Below are 21081 nucleotides of genomic sequence, written 5' to 3'. Positions count from 1 at the left end.
TTACATTTTCCCACAACTTGGAAAGCAAGTCTCACGGACAAAGTGCTGCCTATGATCTTGCTTTATAATTTCCAGTATGTACTTGTTTTATAAGTAACAAAATTCTCTCTGTTCTGGTTGTGGAATTGGGAAACATTTGTATCTGAAGAGGGTAACAGAAGCACCACTTTTGTAATGACTCTGAGGGAGGTGTCTAGTGGTAACGCCATTCTGCTGCTGGAAGGAAGAAACTTCCTTTTCTCCTTACCATATCAAATGCAACTTTTACTCCTTGTCTACAAGGTTCAGAAACTGCTTTGTAATTGTTGGTCTGTTTTTTTTCCATCGTTGTTTTGCCTGGTGCTTTGAATATATAGCTTTCTTAGCTGTCTTTCAGTTTTTTTGCCTATCCCTTTTTTAAGCCCCCTTTGATGCTAACAGTCTATTAAAATCCCTGGGGGGTAAACTTCCATTTTCTCTTAAACTATGCACTTTCCTTCAATAATGTCACCTTTAAATTGACATTTCCAAGTGCTTCTCAGTAGCTTTGTTCTCTACCATTCATTTCTTAAGGCCGTTCTCTGTCTTTTTGTGCACTTCTGATTTCTTTGTACAGATTCTAAACCTTTGAGATTGCAAATTATGTGTATCCGTGTCTCTGTATATAGTGATGTTTGTAAAAGCAGTGTGATAATTTTTTTCTTTTTAATTTGGGCAATGTTTGTTTATAAGGAGAAAGTCGTAGATTGGCCTCTTCAGTGTAACTTTTAACCATCATGCTAATATGTCGGTTATTTGTTCACTCATTCATCAACTATGTGCCATTGATTTATTTTGTTAATATATACATTTTTTTTCTTTCCTGTCAATTAGAAGTTGACCTTATTATGGCATATTGTTCTTGGTGAGGAATTACTAGCCAGATGTGTACTGCAAATGAACTACTAGTTCTTAGTGTATATTCTGGACTTTTGGCTTTGATCTAATTATTCAAGACAGTAGATAAGTTGTTCCAAATAATAAACTTGCTATGGTTGTGGGATGTATGATGCCACTGCCTCCAGTGTACTCCAGGACATGGGAATTCTTCTTGCCCAGCCCCTGGAGTCCAGTCCTGTGTGCCTGGACACCTGAAGGTCTCTCCATCCTACATTAAGGAATGGAGCAGCTGCTTTCACCTTTACGAGTCCAGCCAATAGTGAGACCCAGTGTGCCGAAAACACAAACACTGACAAGGACAGAGGATGCAGAGCACTGATGCAGCCACTTATGCAGATGGCCCCAGAAGGCACTGCCTTCAATGACACCCACATATAGCACTTCTTTCAACAACATCCACACAGAACACTGCCAGCACACACACATGAAACGTAAGCATAGACAGCCATGTCTCCTCCTCCTATCAACTGATCGGGATTGAACCTCCTGCTCCCTGGCTCATGCATTTTGAAGTTTGCCAGCAAATTACACACCCCCACGCTGATGTATGTCAGCATTCCAGCCCCGTCTCTGCCCCCGCTGTCCATGCCAGTAGCTGGGACACAGGCCCTGTGGGCTGTGCTTCCCGCTTCAGGTGCTGACGGTGAGACCCTCATTTGCTTCACCTCAGCCACCCTGGTAGTGGCACCTGGAACACAGGGTCTGGAACCCATAGCCCCCTCTCCAGCTGCTGACAGAGACCTTCACGCTGCTCCAGTCCCCCTAGCAGCTGGGACACAGACCCTGTGACACACAGTCCTACTCTTGTTGCTGGCACTTAAGACTCCTACTTGCTCCAGTTACTGGCACTGTCGATGTGGAGGGCATATTACCTTAGGTTGACTTCAGTTGCTGACCTGAATTTACTCCCCCCCAGTCTCCCCAGGAGCTGGTACCCTGCACCCACGCTCCTTAGGTCCATGGCCACGCCGGCTCCCAACACTGAGACTCTCACTGACTTCATTTGCTGGCACAACCGATGTGATGGCCGTATCTCCCGAGGTCTTCTGACTCAATTGCTGGCCCCAAATTCAGTCCAGTCTCTCCAGCTGTTGGCATCTACTCCTTACAGCAGTTACGCATGGGGTAGAGAGTGTAGTCACATGGAAAGATCATCAAGAAAGGATTTAATAAGAAAATAGGACAGACTGTGGTGATCAGGCATAGGGCTCAGTTAGACAAGCATACTGATCTACTGCTGCTTATGTGGGACCAGCTGCTTTTATATCCCTTTTTCCTTCCTGACTCCCTCATCTTAAACATTCCTTAATAAGTTTTGTATAGCCCTGCAGGTCTCCCTCAAATATCCCAAATCCACCCATTCCTCTTGTTTTCCTCAGCTTGTTGGTTACATAGTCCAGGTTAGCTGTCTCCAGAGCTGTGCTTCAGTTTCTTGATGACCTGTCTAGTAGTGACTAGGGAGTTTGTCACTGTCTTTGTTATCTCATCTGTTACATTTGTGTCTGTGTGTTTTGTTTATGACTTTTTCTGTTGCTCTTTGAAAGGAAAAGTTCCTTGATTTGATAATCCTAATGAAGCAGATGCCCTGATATGCCACATATCCTTACAAATATGGGTAGCCAAATTCTGCCAAATGAGAATGTTATTGATTCTTCGGATAGAAACTAGCATATTGTCTCTGTTTGTGTTGAAATCTAATCTGAAAATAAAAGTCTCAGGAGAGGATTTTTAATCTCTCTTCTGGGCAGCTTAGGTTAAATGGTGATATATATGAAATATGTTTTACCGTTCATTTTTATATCAGGTTTAGTACGTTTATCTGTCCATTGGAGAAGCAAATGACCTGGCAGTGGATGAGATTTCACAGCCATGAAACACTGAAATGATACGCATCTCTGTGTATATTCTAGCTAGTTTTCTATGTAAATGGCAAACCCGTTAACACTTGTAACATTTCTTTTGAAAGGCCAAAGCTAAGGGGTTGGCAGCTTGCTTACTGCAATCTTATGATCCACCATGCATTTCCTAGCAAACTTTGCCAGGTGTCCTTTCAGCTGGTCTATGGCAAGGCTTTGATGTGCTGAGAACAGGGTCACACTGTGGGACAGCTGTGGCTCCAAAAAAGGAACAGGGAAAGCAGAAGGAATGACTGTCCAAATCTTGCTGTCTGGAAAGTCTGGCTGTCATGGTCCAACTTTTGCAGCCTCGGTAGGAGCAGCGCAAGCTTTGGAAGCCCCTAGAGGCAGACACTGATTTGGTGGTAACAGTTCCTGGCCCTGTGTTATGATGAGCAGAAGTGACATCACTGGGCATGTGGCATGAATGGAAAATAAAATATTTAGCCTTTACTTGTATCGCTTACTGACCAGGGGGGTCAGATATAAGTATTACTTGGATGAGGTCTGCTTGCAGGCTGTGGGTTAGACTTTGCTTTGATTTTCACCTGTAATTCTGATACCTAATCCTCCTATTAATGTCATTGCGTCAAAGAGTCTTGATCATGCCTTTCTGTCAGATTTATGCTGAGGACTGTAAAAACTTGGATTGAGGGAGATCTTCAAGAATTCATATAGTCCAAGTATAAAATAAGAGGGAGCAGGTAGGAAAGTACAATTAAACACTGCTGCTCGGTGTCAGCACTGCGCTTGCCATACCACCTTCTGGAGGAAGATCTAACAAGTGAATGCTGGACACTTAACATTGTGTCTGACAAATTAAAAAGGCAAATACTGTGGAGATCCTTATTCCCATTGAGTTATTAAAGCTGCAAGAACCACAAGTAATGCAGAGTGTTTATGGGGAGGTATATTATTAATAGACTGTTTTGTTTCTTTTGGTCTTTCCAGGTGTTCCAGGACCTTGGCACTTCTGTGTTGTCAGGTGCATTTAGAGGATACAACATCTGCCTCTTTGCATATGGACAGACAGGTTCAGGAAAAACTTACACAATGATGGGAACACCTGTGAGTTACACCATTCATTTGACGGTTATGGTGGAGGCCAGGATGTCCAGCAGAAACATCACTATATTTTTAAACTGTGATTATGGTGCTTGTTGAGCATAATGCTTATACATGTTTTATTTGGGATTTATATGTATAAAATGAGAGTTAAGTCTTTACATTTAGGCAAATAATCTAGAATCAGCAAAAAATCCTAGAAAATACAGTGTTGTTTAAATATTGATTTTAGATAACCTTCGTCTTATTATGTATGAATCTTATCTCCATATTAGAGGACAAAAAATATATACTCCTGAATAGTTCTGGTTTTTAGAAACTTACAGCTCAAGACAGTACAAAGTATTCATTCTCATAGAATTTTTGAACAGTCTGAGCTATGCTGAAATTAAATTACTTTCAGAAATAAAACTGGATACAGTTCAAAGTTACTTTTGTAACAGGCTTCATTATCTGCTTGAGTCGTTTATCTGTTGCAGAAATTATCCTTTGGCCTGTGGAAACTAATACTTGCTTCACTTCCAGATTTGAAATGTATTTGAATGGTGTTTGCAGAAGCTGTTACAATTTAAGAATCCTGTCTACCAGGAACCACTTAAAGTGTGTTTTAATCTTGGTACTCAGATCAATGGAGTCATTTGAGGTTTTCCTGCATTCTGCTACAGTACAAGGCAATTTGGTCTGTATCCATAAATATTTTTGCCTGTTAGTGAAACGTGCCCCTAAAAAGGGAAAAAAATATTTAACACTTTGCATGAGTGGACCACTATTTCCTACACTCATGGAATTCAATTTTTAACGTGAAATAAAGGTAGAATTTGTTAGAACTCTGAAGATGAGAAAAAGACTGTTCTGGCATGGTTGTACTTTTGAAAAGAGTTAGGATTTTTAACATTTTATTTTCCCCACAGATATCAGCAATAGGATTTTGTGAAGTCATTACCTGATTTTGTATTCATTTTATTCTAAACCAAGGTTAACTCCATAAAAGCCTGAAGAATTGTTAAAATTTGAGTTAATGGGTGACAAACTAGGATATTAGTATTACATTATTTTGAAAATACTTAGCAATTCTAAATACCCGCATTTTGAAATTAGCATGATTTCTTTCAAAGGAAATTCCCAGGTGTAGTATTTCTAAGATATTTCTGTCTTATAAAGCGATTTCTTTCTCCAATGGAATCCTGCTTTGATCTGATCTTTAATAACATGTATTCACTGTGAAACGATGTTCAAAACTAGGAAGACGCAAGTGTTTGGTATAAACTGAACTTTTGTCTGTGGTGGTCCACTTGATGAACTTGGACTTTCTACCCCAACAACTTTTCAAGTGTGCCCTCTAAAAGCCCTTCATGGTGTTCAGCAAGCAGATTCCACCTAAGCCTGCGAGTCTTTCTCAGGATGTGTTGGCATTGCCATCACTAAAGTACGAGCAATCATGTCAGAAGAACAGTTCATCACACAAAAACACACTGTTACTTCAGTGCTGCATAGACTGTTCAGGCAAAGTTTAAATCGCTAGTTTGGGTATTGTTAGCAGCCCATACCCTGCCCTCTCCAGGAGACCAGGTTTATAAATTTAGACCATAAAGCTGTTCCAAGCTCTGTGATGCAATAGCATAAAGAAATAAAAGTAGAATAAGGACTAAACAAAATATTAGCGACCAATCAAACTAGTTTCAGTGTTGGCCTGGCTTCATTTAGACTGCAGCACTTCTGATGTAGGCATGTCCAGTGTCTTTGCATCAAACAGCTCTTGGATTTAACCCAAACCTCTAAACTTCTCATTGATGCTGTATAAGTTGCTCTAAAGTGTTTTTTGCTATAAATGGCATTTGCACTGAAGCTAAGACAGGTGACATTACATAGCATGTGCATCCCTGCAGTGTTTCACATGCAAGATGCTTCAGCGGCAGTAGCAGAGCATTGCCACGCTGTTCTGAACTACTGTCCAGAGTGGTTTTGTATTGTAATCTGCCATACCTTCATTACTTTAATGCTGCACTATGATTCTGTCCATTTCTTATAACCTGGCATTTATTTTAAAAAGAGATTTGCAAGAGTGGTAGCAAGTATATGGTTTAATGTTTTTTTTGTTTCTTATTTGAAGGCATCCATTGGGCTCACGCCTCGTATATGTGAGGTAATTATTCTTTATTTCACTTGCATTTGTGTGGTTAGATTTTCTTGATGGATTTAAAATTTACATAAACTTCTGGTTTGTGCAGGGTCTCTTTTCAAGGAAGGATGATTACTCAGACCAGACAGCATCTTGCAGAGTAAAGGTCAGGTAAGTGTGTCACTGTTCTGGGCAATGCTATGAATGCTTTCAACAACATATTCCTGTAAGTAAACAAAGGGAAGACTAGTTTTTGTTGTTTGTTTTCTCAGATGATAATCATTTTGGAACAACGAGGAGAACACAGAGGAAGGATGAGACAGTGTTGGGTTTAGTTTTCTATCTCAGTATAGTTCTTCGAATGCTGTCTGTTCACTGTATATAGACAGCTGAAATAGGAGTGCATTAAAAATTTACTTCTTGTTTCTTTAATTCTTACATTTGACTCATAATCCTACATTTGATTCTTACTCATTGTTCCCATTGATCTGATGAAGCATGATGTTTGGAAATTTGGGGATTTGAACTCACTGCTATTAAAAAGCATATTTCATGAATTTTAAATAAATACTGAGTGCCTTTTGCTTTTTGGAAATTTGCTACTATTAGTTCTTTTTATGTGCACTGCATGGGAAGGGACAGTAAGAGAGATAACGAATTCATTAACTTTACCACGAAAGATATATGTAAGATTCAGGTAGTTACATTGTCTAAATACATGCTTTGTCTCTCTCTCTCTTTTTTTTTTTTTTTAATTATTATTTGCATTTTAAAATCCCTTTTTCCTTCTTCTTTTCAGTTTTCTTGAAATCTATAATGAGCGTGTCCGAGATTTGTTAAAACAATCAGACCAGAAGAAACCTTATACACTTCGAGTCCGAGAACACCCTGAAACAGGACCATATGTCCAAGGTGAGAGCAGACTTCACAACTAGCATCAGAATTTCAAGTAAATGTGTACCAGGTCAGTATGTATGTTTGCATATGTTCCTGGCGTGATCCTAATTGCTTCTACTCTTCAAGAATTACTTTCCTCAAATATTTTGCTTGTTAATTTGAACATGGGTAATATACTAAAGCTTTCCCTCTGTTATCCCACTGTTTGGATATCCTGCACTATTCTGTTTACCTTTCCAAACATAGGTTGTGTGTGAGCCATAGGGGTTTGCTTTCTTTTGTTTTAAAAAAATCTTAACTTGATCAAGAAATCCACCAATACGAGCTCTAAGTGGGTTGTATAGGCCAGTGTAAGGTCCCTCCATACCTGTTTCAGTCCTTGGCATCTGTATTTTTACAAAATAATAATAATAATAAAGTAGATAAACTCAGCTGTTTGGTGTTGCAGGCCAGGCCATGAGAAGCAATTAAAATCAATATTACCCAGGTGAGAACCTAATAAGCTTAATTTTCCTTCATTAAACTGATAAAGCACAGGATGGGTAATGTAGGTGCATTATATGATTAAAAATGTCACACACTTTTTAATTCATGCTTGCAAGAGCAGCCCCTTTGGTGGCTTTGTGTTTTCTAGTGAATCATAGCTGTCAAATCAGGTGACACAGAATGGGGAAAAAAAATAACACACGCTTGTATTTTTTCCATTTCAGTTGTCTCTCTTATTTTAGTTCTTCTGTCTCATTGTTTTTTGTACTTCCAGTTCATTTCCACTTTTGATTGGTGCTATCATTTCACAGTCTTGGGTAGTTTTAAATTGGAGTTTGACCGTAGTTGTTTTTAAATTGATTAGCTCACAATGGACAGTTTGCCTGCTATATTGCCGTTTATCTGACCAACAACTGGCAAAAGGCATGTCGCTCAAAATCAGTGTACTAGTGCAAAATCATATAGAGCAGCTTTACAGTGGAGATCAGAAGGGAGAGTCTTTTCCAAACAGATGCAAGTTTCAAAAATTAGTGAGTTCGTTTAGAAAGCAACTGTATATGTTTCCTTTTTGGTGTGCCTTATATCTAGTGGGCAGAATTCCAAAGTTGCATCTGGTATTGCTGCTTCTGCAACTGCTTGGCTGACTGCCAAATGGGTAGTAACACCTGGGAGGTGCAAAATACATACCACAACCGAATTTTATTGGTCCTGTCACATCAGATCAAATGCTGATTTATTCTGGCTTTTAAATAGAGTTCCTTCTGTTCTCCCTGGTTCACTTTTCTCTGTCTCTTTATCACAGCATCACACATCAGATTGTTATCTGAATTTCAGAGATTAAGGCAAGACAATACAACAGATAGGGTGACTCGACCTTGTGATTGAATGGAGCCTGGAATTCCCAGCTCTTATTCCCTGGGCACCTGCAGTATCAGTCACAGTACATCTAAAATCTGGTGGTTGTTACCAATTCCTCCTCTCAAAATTTGAAATAAGCACTTGGGAAGTGTTTCACTTGCACGGCCCTATGCACAAGGGACTATCTGGCATTCTGGTTATTTCAGCTGTGCTTTCCCAGCACATCAGCATCCTGTTTAAAGAAAGTTGGAAAACAGATGAATTAATGGTCTCATTAGTATGGCAAGCTTATCATTCTTTGAAAAGCTGATTCATAGACATTTGGCCTTTACTGAGGTCTTTCCAAGATTCTCTTTCTACCTGCTTGTTATCAGAGAACTTCATTGTTGGTGGAGTACAGATACTAATTATTTTCTTTCAGCAGCTGCTCTTTCACCACACAAGAAAAGGTCTTTAAACTGCTTCCTTCCTTGGCAATTTCCATCTCTTTTCTCAGGCCTTATATCTCCAGTGATTCCTTGGCTGCAAATAATGGAGTTGCCTTGTTTTAAAAGAAAATGAAGTTATAGCTTCTGCCAATGGGCTGGCTTGGCTTTTGTCACTATTTTGTCTTCATATGGAACCTTCCAGGCCAAATCTGTCACTTCTTTTCCAGTTCCGGTTTTTGTGGGGTTTTGTTTTGTGGTTTATTTGGAGGTTTTTTGTGGGATTTTTTTTTTCTGCGGTGTGGGGGTTTTTTTGGTAGGTATGGGTTTTTTTAATTATTATTATTTAATTTTACCCCTTTTGAATAAGGATTTTCTACTTAGACACAACTAAAATTTTACGTGGAACAATTTTAGTTTTGAAATACTCCATAAAAGTTTCCAGTTTATTAGATTTTGTAAAATAAGAGGAAAGCATAATGGAAAAAGGTAAACCTAAATAATATTTGGCAGCTTTGGCCACGTTTGTAAATTCAGTACCTACACTTTATTTTAGAAGATTCTCTTCATCTGTATCTTAAAACAGGCTCAAAAAATCATTGTGTTAATGGATATTCAACAAAATTAATTTTAATGATAAATCTGCTTTGTGTTTTTAGAAAAAAAATGGTCACATGCATGAAATATGAAGTAATTTCTCTATTCAAGGCATCATGGGGTGTAATTAGATGCTGTTGTGAAAGCACGTGAACAGAAGTGATTTCAGGCTGATGAGTCAGTGGCTTAGGGCAACAGTCTTTTTTTAGATATATCTATAGAAGTATATATTAATAAAGAAATATGCGTATGTAGAATTTACACAGTTAAGAATTGTAATAGTATGCTTTACTTGATGCAACCCTGGCGATTAGTCCCTGGGGAGAAGGACTAGTAAAGGTGTGATTACATAGCTCCTTTTGGATCTGCACTCATTAGCTTGCATCAAAAATAAGCAGCAGTATGAAAGTCCAGAGGTCTTTTGCATGCAGGTGATGAGTACAGTCAGCTTGATTTTAGTAACATCAAATTCAAGAACATGAAGTGGTTCACAACACTGGTACAAAATACCCTTCTCAGCTGCAGTAATATATTGTTGCAATCAACAGTTGCTGATCTCTCAGCCTTCTACGTGCTAAAATAGTCCTTGGCAGTTTTATGTGTAGTCTCTCAGTGCAGGATCAGAGCACAAGAATGTTGTTTCCAATAGCTAGATGGCCAAGATCAGAATTATCAGCAAGCTTACTAGAAGAGGAGCTTGTTTTGTGTTCCCCTTCCAGGCAATTTGCTGTAAGGGAGAAATAAAAATGGTGAATATCAGCAAAGCTCAGAAATGTTCCGTTATTTCCCATAGATGCAGTATGTCAAGGACTATCATCTGTATTTGCATCATAATTCTTGCAAGCCATCAGCAATTTTAAGGTTTGCTGACTTGATCAGGAGCTCCCCAGTGTACTGTTAGTTTGTCAGTTGTGTGTTTGGTGTCAATGATACGCAGAGTACAGCGAGCACTGGATGAAGACCAGACAGAGAGGAAAATCAGAAAACTTAACCCCTTTGAGGATGCTCAGATGCTCTGCGCAATGCATTTTCCATTTCCAAGTCCAGTCAAGACGTCCCAGTTCTGAACACTAAGTATTTGGAATAGTTTCCAGCCCATCATTTTTCCACATAAAGGCTGTAAGATTGTAGCCTTTAAAATGCTGAAATTGTTTCAGTGCTTCGAGCTGGAATCGTTTCAAACTTCTCCCTCACAGATGGTTGCACTGTTAAGGAATCGGCCTCTCTTAAATCAGGAAATGATGCAATCTATTTTGTTACTCTGAGACAGATTTCTGGGAGAGATCCTTTCTTACCCCAAGGCAGATTTCTAGATGAGCAAGTGGTTTTCATCTTTCCATTTCTTGAAAATGACCTTCTTTTTTTTTTTTTTTTTTTTTTTTAAGTAGTACCCGACAGAACACTTTGTCATTTCTTTTCAAACAACATAGCAACATTCACAATATTTCATTTACCTTAAAGAAAAACTAAATTTTTTTACCTCTGTGCTAGATTCACTATTGCAGTACTTATAGAAATGTAGGTAGGTAAGAATTTCATCCATGCTTCCATTTTATAACTGGATTCTTATTGAGTTAAATAAGATCCTGAAAAAGGGTCTGGGAAAACAATATGTGATAGTTTCCATATTCTGAGCTTTGAAGATCCCAGCGCTGTTGGAAAAATAATGGGCCTCTTTCTTGAATGGAAAATGTGATGACTTCTGGAATTAATGTATTGTAAAGGGACATGAGAGAGCAGAAGAAATGCTTTTGTTTTAAAATCATCTTATACTTTTTGTGTGCATGAGTGTGCATGCATGCACACTACAGTTAGGGTTTTTTAAAAGTGTGTGTGATCCCATTTTATTTTTCTTTATGTATGTCAGTTGTTAAAAGACTAAAATAAATTCCCATCTTTGGCTTAGATTTTGCTTTCATTTAAAGTTAAGCAAGCTGTTATCGTGTGAGGATAGACTCTCTCAAACAATGTCAGAACTACTTACTTCAGTCTTGTTGAATTTTATATTCATCTTGATGTACCTTCTAGCAGTAGATAAATTATTCGATCCAAATAAATCACTTTTTTCAGTACTGTGCCTCCATCCACCCTTTTGTGGCCTGCAATAAAACTACCCAAACCTGAATCAATGTGGGGGAAGGAAGTAGCCCTGGATTCTGGCTCTGATACATAATATTCCGCAAAGGAGTGTTTTACTAGGTATTCTATGACGAAGACTTGCTTCACAGCTCAGGTGATCTTTCAGGAGCCACTGCAGTACAACTGATGACTAATCATCACCATGAAATGCAAATGAAGCATATTAAGCCGGGTTTCTGTGAAATACAAGCCTGTTGAGGTTAATTTTGTGTCTGCTGGAATCTGCATTTTGCAGGGGCTGGGAGAGGCGGCACAGCGCAGCAGCGCACCGCCCTCCGCCGAGAGGGACCTGTTCGTCACAACCACTGCTCCGACACAGCAGGCTCTGCAATGCAGTGTTTCTGTCATTTTGTTTTCAGTAGGCTTTTTCTCCCTTAAAAATAAAATCGGATTTAAAAAAAACCAAACCAAACCAAAACAACCCCCCAACAAACAAAACAAAACAAAACACCACATCAAAAAAACCCACAAGGAACCAAACAAAAACCTGAAAGCAAAAGAGATGAAAAAGCCAGATGTTTCATGTAATTATTTGGGCTGAATCCTGGCTAAGTAAACGGTAAATACTCAAATGGGTTGGTTCCTAATTCTGTTGCAGGAGCAGAGCAACTATCCAGAGGCAATGGCAAAAAGCTTCTTTACAGGTTCTGTACCCAATTTGTGGCAGTGACATAGCAGTGACTCTTATGGAGTTTCAGTTATACTGTTTTTTAAATACCATTATTCTGCAGACGAATTGGAAAAAGGTCTGTAGTTTGGAGGTACAAGGCGTTTTTTATACTGATGTCACTGCATCTGAAGGATGGACTGCAATTTTTTATTTTCTTTTTTAAAAAGAAAATAGTTACTCTAGTTGAGAGACTACTTGTAGAACAGACTGGCAGCCAGCAGAACATCCTTATCCTCCTGATGTTGGGTAAGTTGTTGGGTAAACTGACTGAAACTTCCTGAGAAAAATGTGTATTTAACTCTTTAAATTTTTGGCAGGATTGACTCAACATTTAGTTACAGACTACAAGCAAGTTGTAGAACTTCTAGAAGAAGGAATCGCTAAAAGGTATTTTATAAAACAACCCAGCTCTATCTTTATTTAACACTTCTTTCACCGTATGTTGTTTCCATTGACGTTTATTTTACTGATAGTGTTGCCAATGCTTCGTCATGACAGGATGTCAGATTTGCTGATCCTGCACATGACATACACATAAGATGTTACGTACCTTCATATTACCCACAGCTACAAGCACTCACTAAGTTGTTCTTCAAAACTGATCCCATGCTGACTTACCACAAAATTCAACAATCTGGCTGGGGTAAAAAATACATGCCAGGAAAATGCTTTGCTGTAAACAGACTTCTGTTTTTCTCCTCCACTTGCTTGTGACACTTTAGACTCTATAGCTTTCAACTCATTTGTTAGTCATAGAATAGACCCATAGAATAGTTTGGGTTGGAAGGGACCTTTAAAGGTCATCTAGTCCAACCCCCTGCAATGAGCAGGGACATCTTCAACTAGATCAGATCAACTTAGTGATTTAAAACTGCCGAAAAGATAGCATATTTTTATTTATTTTCTAGAAGTATTTGGTTTATCATTATTTAAGTTTTGTAAGTGTTTTTTAAATTCTTTGTCCAGATCATGCACATTTGCTGTGAGAGTACTGTGAGAATTGGCAGAAGAAACAAAGCCAATGATTTCGGCTCTCGTTAGTCAAGACATTTTTTACTTTTTCGACAGGGAGCCTTGGATATCAATACAACTGCCATTGCAGTGATGGAAAAGGTTTATATTTGAAAGAATCCTTCAAATACAAATCTCAGTTCCAAAGTTGATATTAAGTCTTATCATGAGAGATGTCGAGATGTTAGAATATCGGTCATGCTGGGAAGTAAATAAAAACTAAGCTGCATTTGTGCACATGCACAAAAACATAGAGTATACAGCAGGATTAAGTTTTGCTGTTTCTGCATGTAGCAATCAGTAGGTGTGACTCTATGGTAAGAAGAGCCTTTTTCAGAACATCAAAATTCCTTTCTGTCTACTAGTGTAATCCTACAGTTGTGTCGTTGCTAAGGAAATAGAAGATGTATAGAAAACAAAATCAGAAGTTCGATATCTTGTGTGTAACTTTTTGTGATGCTGAAGTTTTGAACTTTGTTACTTGCATGAAACCAAGCAACTTTTTTCTGAGTAACTTTTCAAAAACTTATTTGGAATGTACAGAAAACTCCTGTTTACCTATAGCCTTTATAAAATATTCTGCCGAGTGTTTATTGGCACATTATAAATGCAAACGAACTAATTTAAAGCATCTGCAGTCTGGGAAATTATGCCAAATGAACATCAGCAAGACCTTAGGGATAACGAAGGTGGGGAACAGGTTACGATTACCCCATATGGCTGGAGGCAGGAGAGGAGCAGGTGGGGCATGATGGCTCCAGGTCTGACTACACAGGAAAGACAGAGGGGAAGCTCCTGTACTATAATAACAACAAGCAGAGTTTACTGAAGGCATTTTTTCTACCAGCTGGTTTTATCAGGCCATCTCCAGCCCTGCTCTGGCGCACCTATTACAAAATAAACAAATACAACAAATTCAACATGCAATAATTGCTGGGGGGGTTTTTTAACTCTCCGTGATATTATTTTTTTCTCTCAACACTCCATCTCAAATGCTCAAGAATAGAATTTTTAAAAAGCAAGAAATACAAATTTCCAAATTTCCAAAAGCAGAGCCCTGGTTCTGTGTAAAGGAAAACAACAAAGAATATAAATAATATTATTAGAACAGTTAAAAATATTAAAATGTACACCACGTGCCACAATGAAATTAAATATATGAAAAAACTAACACATACGTTCTCCCATAAAAACGCCTACTGCCTGTGGCTTTGGGCAGCGCCCGCGGCTGTGGGCGTGCGGGAAGCAGAGAGCGATGGGGAGGGAGGAGAGTCCTGGCTGCGGCTAGTGCTCAGGGGGTTTATGCAACTGTGTCTCTGCTGTCTCCTGCCACTGCTCTCTGCATTGCTCTGACAGCTGAGCTCTGACAAAACCCTGGTTCCACAGTCCTTGTCTGCGCTACTCAAATTGCCCACTGGTGCTGAGGGTGAGCTTGGCAACGCTGATGCTGAAGGCTCCACGTGGAGCTGATACTGAAGGCAAGCTACAAAAGTGACAAAGGAAAAGACCTGTGACCTGGCTTCTGCCCTAGGCAAAACCCTGCTTTCTTTGGGTTTGTCTAAGCAAAACAACAACAAAGCAAGCAGAATTTCCAAAAGTTTCTGCTACGGAGACAGTTGGAGATTGCCACTGCTCCTCCTCCTGTGCCTGGTACCCGCTAGCCAGAGGGCAGTGGGTCAGGGAGGCCAAGCAGATGACAGGTCTGTCCATGGGGTAAAGCCAAGCAAGTTCCGCGTAAGTTTCATTTGATACTCATACTCCTCTTAAAGCGTAAAATTACTGCATCAGCCCTGTGACAGAATGGAGCCTCAGGAAGTGGTGTATGAAGCTTTTTAGACCCTTTGAAGTGCCAAGTAATAAAAATGGGGACAATATGGAGAAAATGTACTGGGCTAGTACATTCAGTGGTGTTGGGGGTGAGCTTTACGATGGTGTTGCTGGCTGTACTTCTCTGCTATGTTCTACCCTTGTGCAACACATTCCACCTGTGCTGTAAGGCTGTTAATTATAAGATAATTCCTGAGAATGCTGCTGGTGGACAAAAACCCCTCTAACTGACCTGTGGTTTCCACCCTCCTGGGTCCTCTGCCAAACACTGCGATCAGGTCCAAGAATACAGCCTACCATATTCACCAAGTTTCACATTCCTTCATCTTCATTTATCTGCTGTATTTGTTATTTTTGCTTTACCTGAATACAGGGGAAATAACTCTTTGTAACTGAATGGTTTGTTCTTCTTTCTAGAATCACAGCAGCTACACATATTCACAATGCCAGCAGCAGATCCCATGCTATCTTCACCATCCACTACACTCAGGTTAGCTAAAAATAACACAACTTCCTCTTCACTCTCAAAAAGAATTGTTCAATGTGTTGTGCATTGTTTACGTGTCACTGTTTTGTGCTATTTGTAATCATCTCGGTGGAAGCTGTTACTTACTTCCTTTGGATCACACTGCAGATGTGTTACGCTTCCTGCACCCCGATGTGTTGAGTGTTTACTGAAGTATTCTTGTTCCTTTATGCAAGTGTATAGTCAGAAGTGATGCCAAAGACTCACTGTACAAAGACATGTTTAAAGTTTTAATCAACCTTTTGAAATGCAATACTTCTAGGATGCTGTGAAAGATTACATGTGAGTATGTTTGAAGTTATGTTTTGTCACGCTTGTTTAGGATTGTTAATTGAAGTATAGCATTAGTTTAACACTTACCAAAATTTTGTATCTGTCCAACATTTCAGATGTGCTCATCTCTTTAGAATTTGGCATCCAGTACTCACTCAGAGACAATGCACCCATTCTCCAGAGGAATTATATCCTTCCCTGGCAGGGAAGTTGTTCAGTGATCCAATAGACCTTTTCTATCTCACACTTCTAACATCCTGTAATCACAGAACATTTGGGGATATTTTTCAGTAGTTTCACAAAAGACCTTTGGAATACATTAGTGGAAAATAACCCTGCAAGATCTACGAGAAAACCTTTCACAGTCGCTAGGCAGTAAAGGTTTTTTTCAAGAGGAAATCAGCATAAGAGGGTAGTTTCTCTGTCCGCTGAGAAAGCTGTTGAGTTAATGGTTTGAACATAGCCAGTGGGTCAAGGTCACAAAGAAAAGCAGTGAAACAGTCATATGTACAACTCAGTTTCAAACGAAAGAGCACATCTATTTTATTTTCTTTAACTAATTAATAGGAATAATTTTCCTTATTTATATTTTTCTCATCAGGCTATATTGGAGAACAATCTCCCCTCTGAAATTGCAAGCAAGATCAACTTAGTCGACCTTGCAGGCAGGTAATAATAAACTGGGGGGCAAAAAGATAATTTTCTCTGAAGATGCTGGTAGGACTGCCTTAAAAAATGAAATTTAATATATTAAAACTTCATTAAAGTGACAATAAGCCTGACTTTTGTATACAGTAATAAGGAAAACTGAGCTAATATTGTTTGTGTCATCTGTTCTTTTGTATTGAGTATTGGATTTCATTGGAGAGTGGAATTCCACGGTCCTCAGATCCAATACCGTGCTGTTGCATACATTTAACGTAATTTCATTTAACCATGTATTCCTATAAAGTGGCTTTTCCAGTAGCTATTGGTGGAATTACCAAATCCGAGCTTGACAAGAAGGAAAAGAAGGAATGTATTCTTCATAGCTGCCTAGCATGGACAGGATAAAATAGTAATATCTTAGTGCTTATGTTGTTCATGTTCCAAATGTTCCTAAATCTCTGATCTTAGCTACACATTTCAGTGAGGAATACGTGGTTATGCTGGATGTGACAGAGAACAGAAATATGGAAGTTGTGCTGAGGAGTTATAGAACAGTTGGCGAACAGGGCATTTTATTTTCTCAAGAACATAAATAGCCATGCATGTCTGAGCAGAGAAAGTAGTATTTTTTGTTGCTGTTGTTGGTTGGTTTGTTGGTTGGTGTGTTTTCTTGTTTATTTTGTTTGGTTTTGGTTTTGTTATTAATTCAGAACCACTATGATTTGGTTTTCCAGTTCAGGCTTGAATTTATGTTTTGATGGGTCTTTAACAATAGTTTGCACCAATGGCCTTTGCTCATGGCTTTTTGGACTTTCTAAGCCAGAGAGCAATGTAAAGTATTCAAAGCATATGATTTTTTATTTCCAAAGCTTGCGATTTCTGTTTTCTGGTATGTCAGGAAAATACATAATGTTTTCATATTGCTTGTATGTTAATAATTAAGCATTTTTGTTTGGTTTGCATTCTCTTTTCCATGCTTTTGTGCTATAGCGAAAGAGCTGATCCCAGTTACTGTAAGGATCGTATTACCGAAGGTGCCAATATTAACAAGTCATTAGTCACACTTGGAATTGTCATCTCCACTTTAGGTAAGCACAATATTTATTTCTTTAAATTGAAAGGAAGTGATAAAAGCACAGGACTCGCTCACCTTGTGCTGTGTCTTAATGTTTATCTATATTTACAACAAAAAGCTGAACAGAACAGCTGTGTGACATCTTCATAAACTATAATGCCATCTAAGAAAATTAAACAGCCATGACAGAAAAAAATTAACCCTTTTCTTGAGCTCTGTGGCGTTTCTCCTTCAGCACAAAATTCACAGATGTTCAGCAGCTGCCAGAGCATAAACACCATAACAAGCGAAGGGGAGAGCACTCATGCGGACAGTCCTGCCGCAGGCAGTGTCAGTGGGACCAGGCGACCGGCTTACATCCCGTACCGTGACTCCATCCTCACCTGGCTTCTCAAGGACAGTCTGGGGGGCAACTCCAAGACCATTATGATTGCCAGTGAGTTTGGTTTCTCTTCATTATTAACATTTTGCGCTACATTACCCCCTGAAAAGACATCTCTACTGCAGTGAGAAGAGAAATGTATCACTTAGGGTCTGTCCTTGTAAAGATTTCCTTAACTACTTTGTAGGATACTCAAGGAAATGAAAAGACATGCTGATTGTGCGTGAAGCTTTAAGAGTCTTTCCACCATCACAGCTTTCATTTAAAGTGATTTATTCAGTTATAAATACAATCTTGAGAAGACATTCTCTGTGAGCTTGATGAAATATCTGTAAGGATATTTTTGGTTTTGTTTTTTAAAGAAGCAAGACTAAAAAAATCCACCTTTTTGAAAAGTGATGGGTTCCACTGATTAATTTTTAAAATAGTGTTTCTTTTCTCTTTGTTTTCTGTCTGTAGCTATCTCTCCTGCCAGCTCCAGCTACAACGAGACCATGAGTACCTTGAGATATGCTTCAAATGCCAAAAATATTATGAACAAGCCCAGAGTGAATGAGGTGAGGCATTGCGTTCTGCTTTTCATTCTTGTTCTGTTTTGTTGTATGTGTTAAGATTTATTTAGTATATCTGCTCTCTGAATAAAATTCATACCTCTTTTTCCGATGTTAATGAGAGCTAAATAGGAGCCTGGATATTGCAGAATAATTTCTGTGATCCCCTGCAGCTTAAACTGTTTAGAACTTCACATCTATTTTACATTCATCTCTGTCCACTGAGTTTCAGTCCTCCTTCTCTTTGAATTGTTATGATATGTATGTTTACCTTATGTCTTTATCCTAAATATTGGGAGAGTTACAGATCTGTTAGGATTATTTGATACGATTTAACTTGTTATCTATAAAAGCATAAGCCTTGCAACCCTTCTTTATGGCATGTTGAATGAACTCTCTTAAGGTTGCAAAGTCAAGAATCGAAAAGTTAATATGTCAGGCCTAAGGTAGCCTATGTAGTCTCAATTTGTCTTCTTTTCAGTACACAAAATGATGAAGCCTTTAAATACATGGGAACACTTTTTGCCACAGAACCCCAGCTTCATTCGTTGCACAAAATAGACCTGTTCCAGGTATGAACTCTGACTGCGTGGCAGATTCATCTCTTCAGTTGTGCAGGGGCCCTTCATAGGCTGCACAAGCTGAAAGGTAGCAGGGTGTTAAAGGAGATTCTGATGCTGCCTTGGAGGACTGGATTCTGTCACTGCCCCTGCTACAGCATTCTTGTTCAATCCTAGTCCAGGTGCTTAAAGCAATCTTTCTGTTTGCTTTTTCCTCATTTTCCACCCTTACTTCCAGTCCACATTTATCAAATGGGAAGAACATAAACTCTGCCAGTCAAAGACATGCTATTAGAACAGACTGATTAGCAGTTGTGAAGGTTTTAGACACTATAGTGATGAAAACCAACATAAAAAAATCCATGGGGAAATACCTAATTCTGTCTGTATTCACAGCAAAATTCAAAGTGCGCATAATAATCAAGATTCAATATCACATATGCTAGAAATATAAAACTCTTGAATTGCTGCTCTTCAACTGAGCGCTCTTCACCTGGCATTCTGCATGAGTCTGCTGTCCTACAGTGATCATGTAATTTAAGGACTGAATCACAGTGTATCCATTTAAGGGGACTGAATTAAGGTTTCAAAAAGAGTCTTGATTCCAGCATTTCCTAATCTTTGAGCAGTTGACTTTACAACTTTACTAGTGTTCTTTCGTGATTTGGTCTGAGTGTATCAAGATTTTATCTGAGATAAAAGGACAGAATCTTAGAGATATACTTCATTTATTTGCTTTCCTAATGATACTCTGTTAAATATTGGGTAGAAGGAAACCCAGCTAATCCAAGGTTTCCCAAATGTAATTTGCATCCATATTACCAGTGCCTATAACTAGATTTTAGACATTACTAATGGCAGCAATAGTGTGTTTGGTTTTGGCAGCAGCAGTTCTCAATTCTGTAACAGGCCACAGACAAGTAAACACAGTCCTCCTCTGGTTTCATACAGCCTCTCAGCTCCCAGCTTGTGTGCCCCTTATTTTCTTTCACAGCCCATGCTAGGCCCTTAACTCCATCCCTTCAGCGAGCTGCCACCCTCTCCTCACTGCAAATTGACCTGGGCCAGTGTCACTGGCAGCCCAGAGAAATTTTAGTCTTGACTCAAGAGTTTCCCTGAACTGTCTGCAAAAAGCTGATTTCTAGAAACTGCCTGTCCGGAGAGGCTCACTCTGAAATGGAGATAAATGCCTCCACACAAGTAGGCAGGAAATGCTTTGTGTATCAGCTGCAAGGGCTTTTAATCCCATGGTTGGTGACATTCTGGCTTAGTCTCCTCTAGCCTGATTTTCCTCCTCTGCGTGACAGAAATAGTGGCATTTTTCTGACGTGATGGGACTATTTTGAAGGTAAATCCATGAAAGTATCCAGCTACTGTCATGATAGAAACTAAATACTTCTCTGTTCAGAAAAGAGATGGAATAAAGTTTATGGGAAAAGAGAACCCATCAAAGATGGGAACCACCTGCCCCAGGGGCCTGGCAGAGTGGGGCAGAGTGCTGCTGTGAATGTGCCTGCTCTCCTCTCCTCCTGGCTCTTGGAACAGTTCTGCATTGATTTCTTCAGCTAGAATTTTTTTAAAGAATGATTTTTCCAACATCTATGTCTCAATGTTTCAGGATGCAAATGTAAAACTGATCAGAGAACTGCGAGAAGAAATTGATAGGTTGAAAACTATGCTGATGAGCTTTGAACTGGTACGTAGGAACACTTCCCAGCTGCAGCTCTAATGGTGCTTTAGGTAGCTACAGTAGCTTACTTTTGTCATATCTGTTTATCTTTCCATATTTATTGTAACTGGAGGGAAGTTAAACTGTTCTCTGAGTGATTTCACAATCAACTAACTGCATTTCTGTCATTTCTCCTTTTTCTGGCATTATATTGATAATTCTGAAGTATAAGCAGTTGTGTAATGATTAGAAAGTATTTCCTTGTGTCTCTTTCATGGAGTCAGATGGTTTTGTTGTCCAGAAATACCATGAAATAGAAATATTTTCTTTGTAGCAATATGGAAGCACCAAGACAGTACAAAATATTAGTCATTCATGTAATTTCCCTGCCAGACTTGTTACAACCCTCTTTCCCAAAAAAGTGAACTAGTAGACCTCAACAGTATTTTGGAGATTTCACCCTGCCTTCGCACTCTGTCCCCTAGAAGAA

General features: G+C 39.0%; 1 protein-coding gene across 4 annotated transcripts in view; it reads left to right on the top strand.

Moving 5' to 3' along the window:
* The window catches only part of STARD9 (StAR related lipid transfer domain containing 9), a 110991-nt gene that overhangs the window by 45628 nt on the left and 44282 nt on the right, over positions 1–21081 (top strand). For 2 of the 4 annotated variants that reach the window (XM_065636545.1, XM_065636544.1), the window contains exons 4-14: positions 3765–3881; positions 5989–6021; positions 6107–6168; positions 6797–6909; positions 12387–12456; positions 15325–15397; positions 16308–16375; positions 17345–17442; positions 17665–17865; positions 18271–18368; positions 20541–20618. In XM_065636545.1, the coding sequence (XP_065492617.1) occupies positions 3765–3881; positions 5989–6021; positions 6107–6168; positions 6797–6909; positions 12387–12456; positions 15325–15397; positions 16308–16375; positions 17345–17442; positions 17665–17865; positions 18271–18368; positions 20541–20618 (1011 nt within the window). Of the gene's footprint in view, positions 1–3764; positions 3882–5988; positions 6022–6106; positions 6169–6796; positions 6962–12386; positions 12457–15324; positions 15398–16307; positions 16376–17344; positions 17443–17664; positions 17866–18270; positions 18369–20540; positions 20619–21081 lie in introns of those variants that run through there. The other 2 variants (XM_065636546.1, XM_065636547.1) reach the window with 2 other exon arrangements.

Source organism: Caloenas nicobarica, chromosome 5 (assembly GCF_036013445.1).
Source record: "Caloenas nicobarica isolate bCalNic1 chromosome 5, bCalNic1.hap1, whole genome shotgun sequence".
Classification (NCBI taxonomy): Eukaryota; Metazoa; Chordata; class Aves; order Columbiformes; family Columbidae; genus Caloenas; species Caloenas nicobarica.
This window is presented reverse-complemented; position numbering and strand designations above follow the sequence as displayed.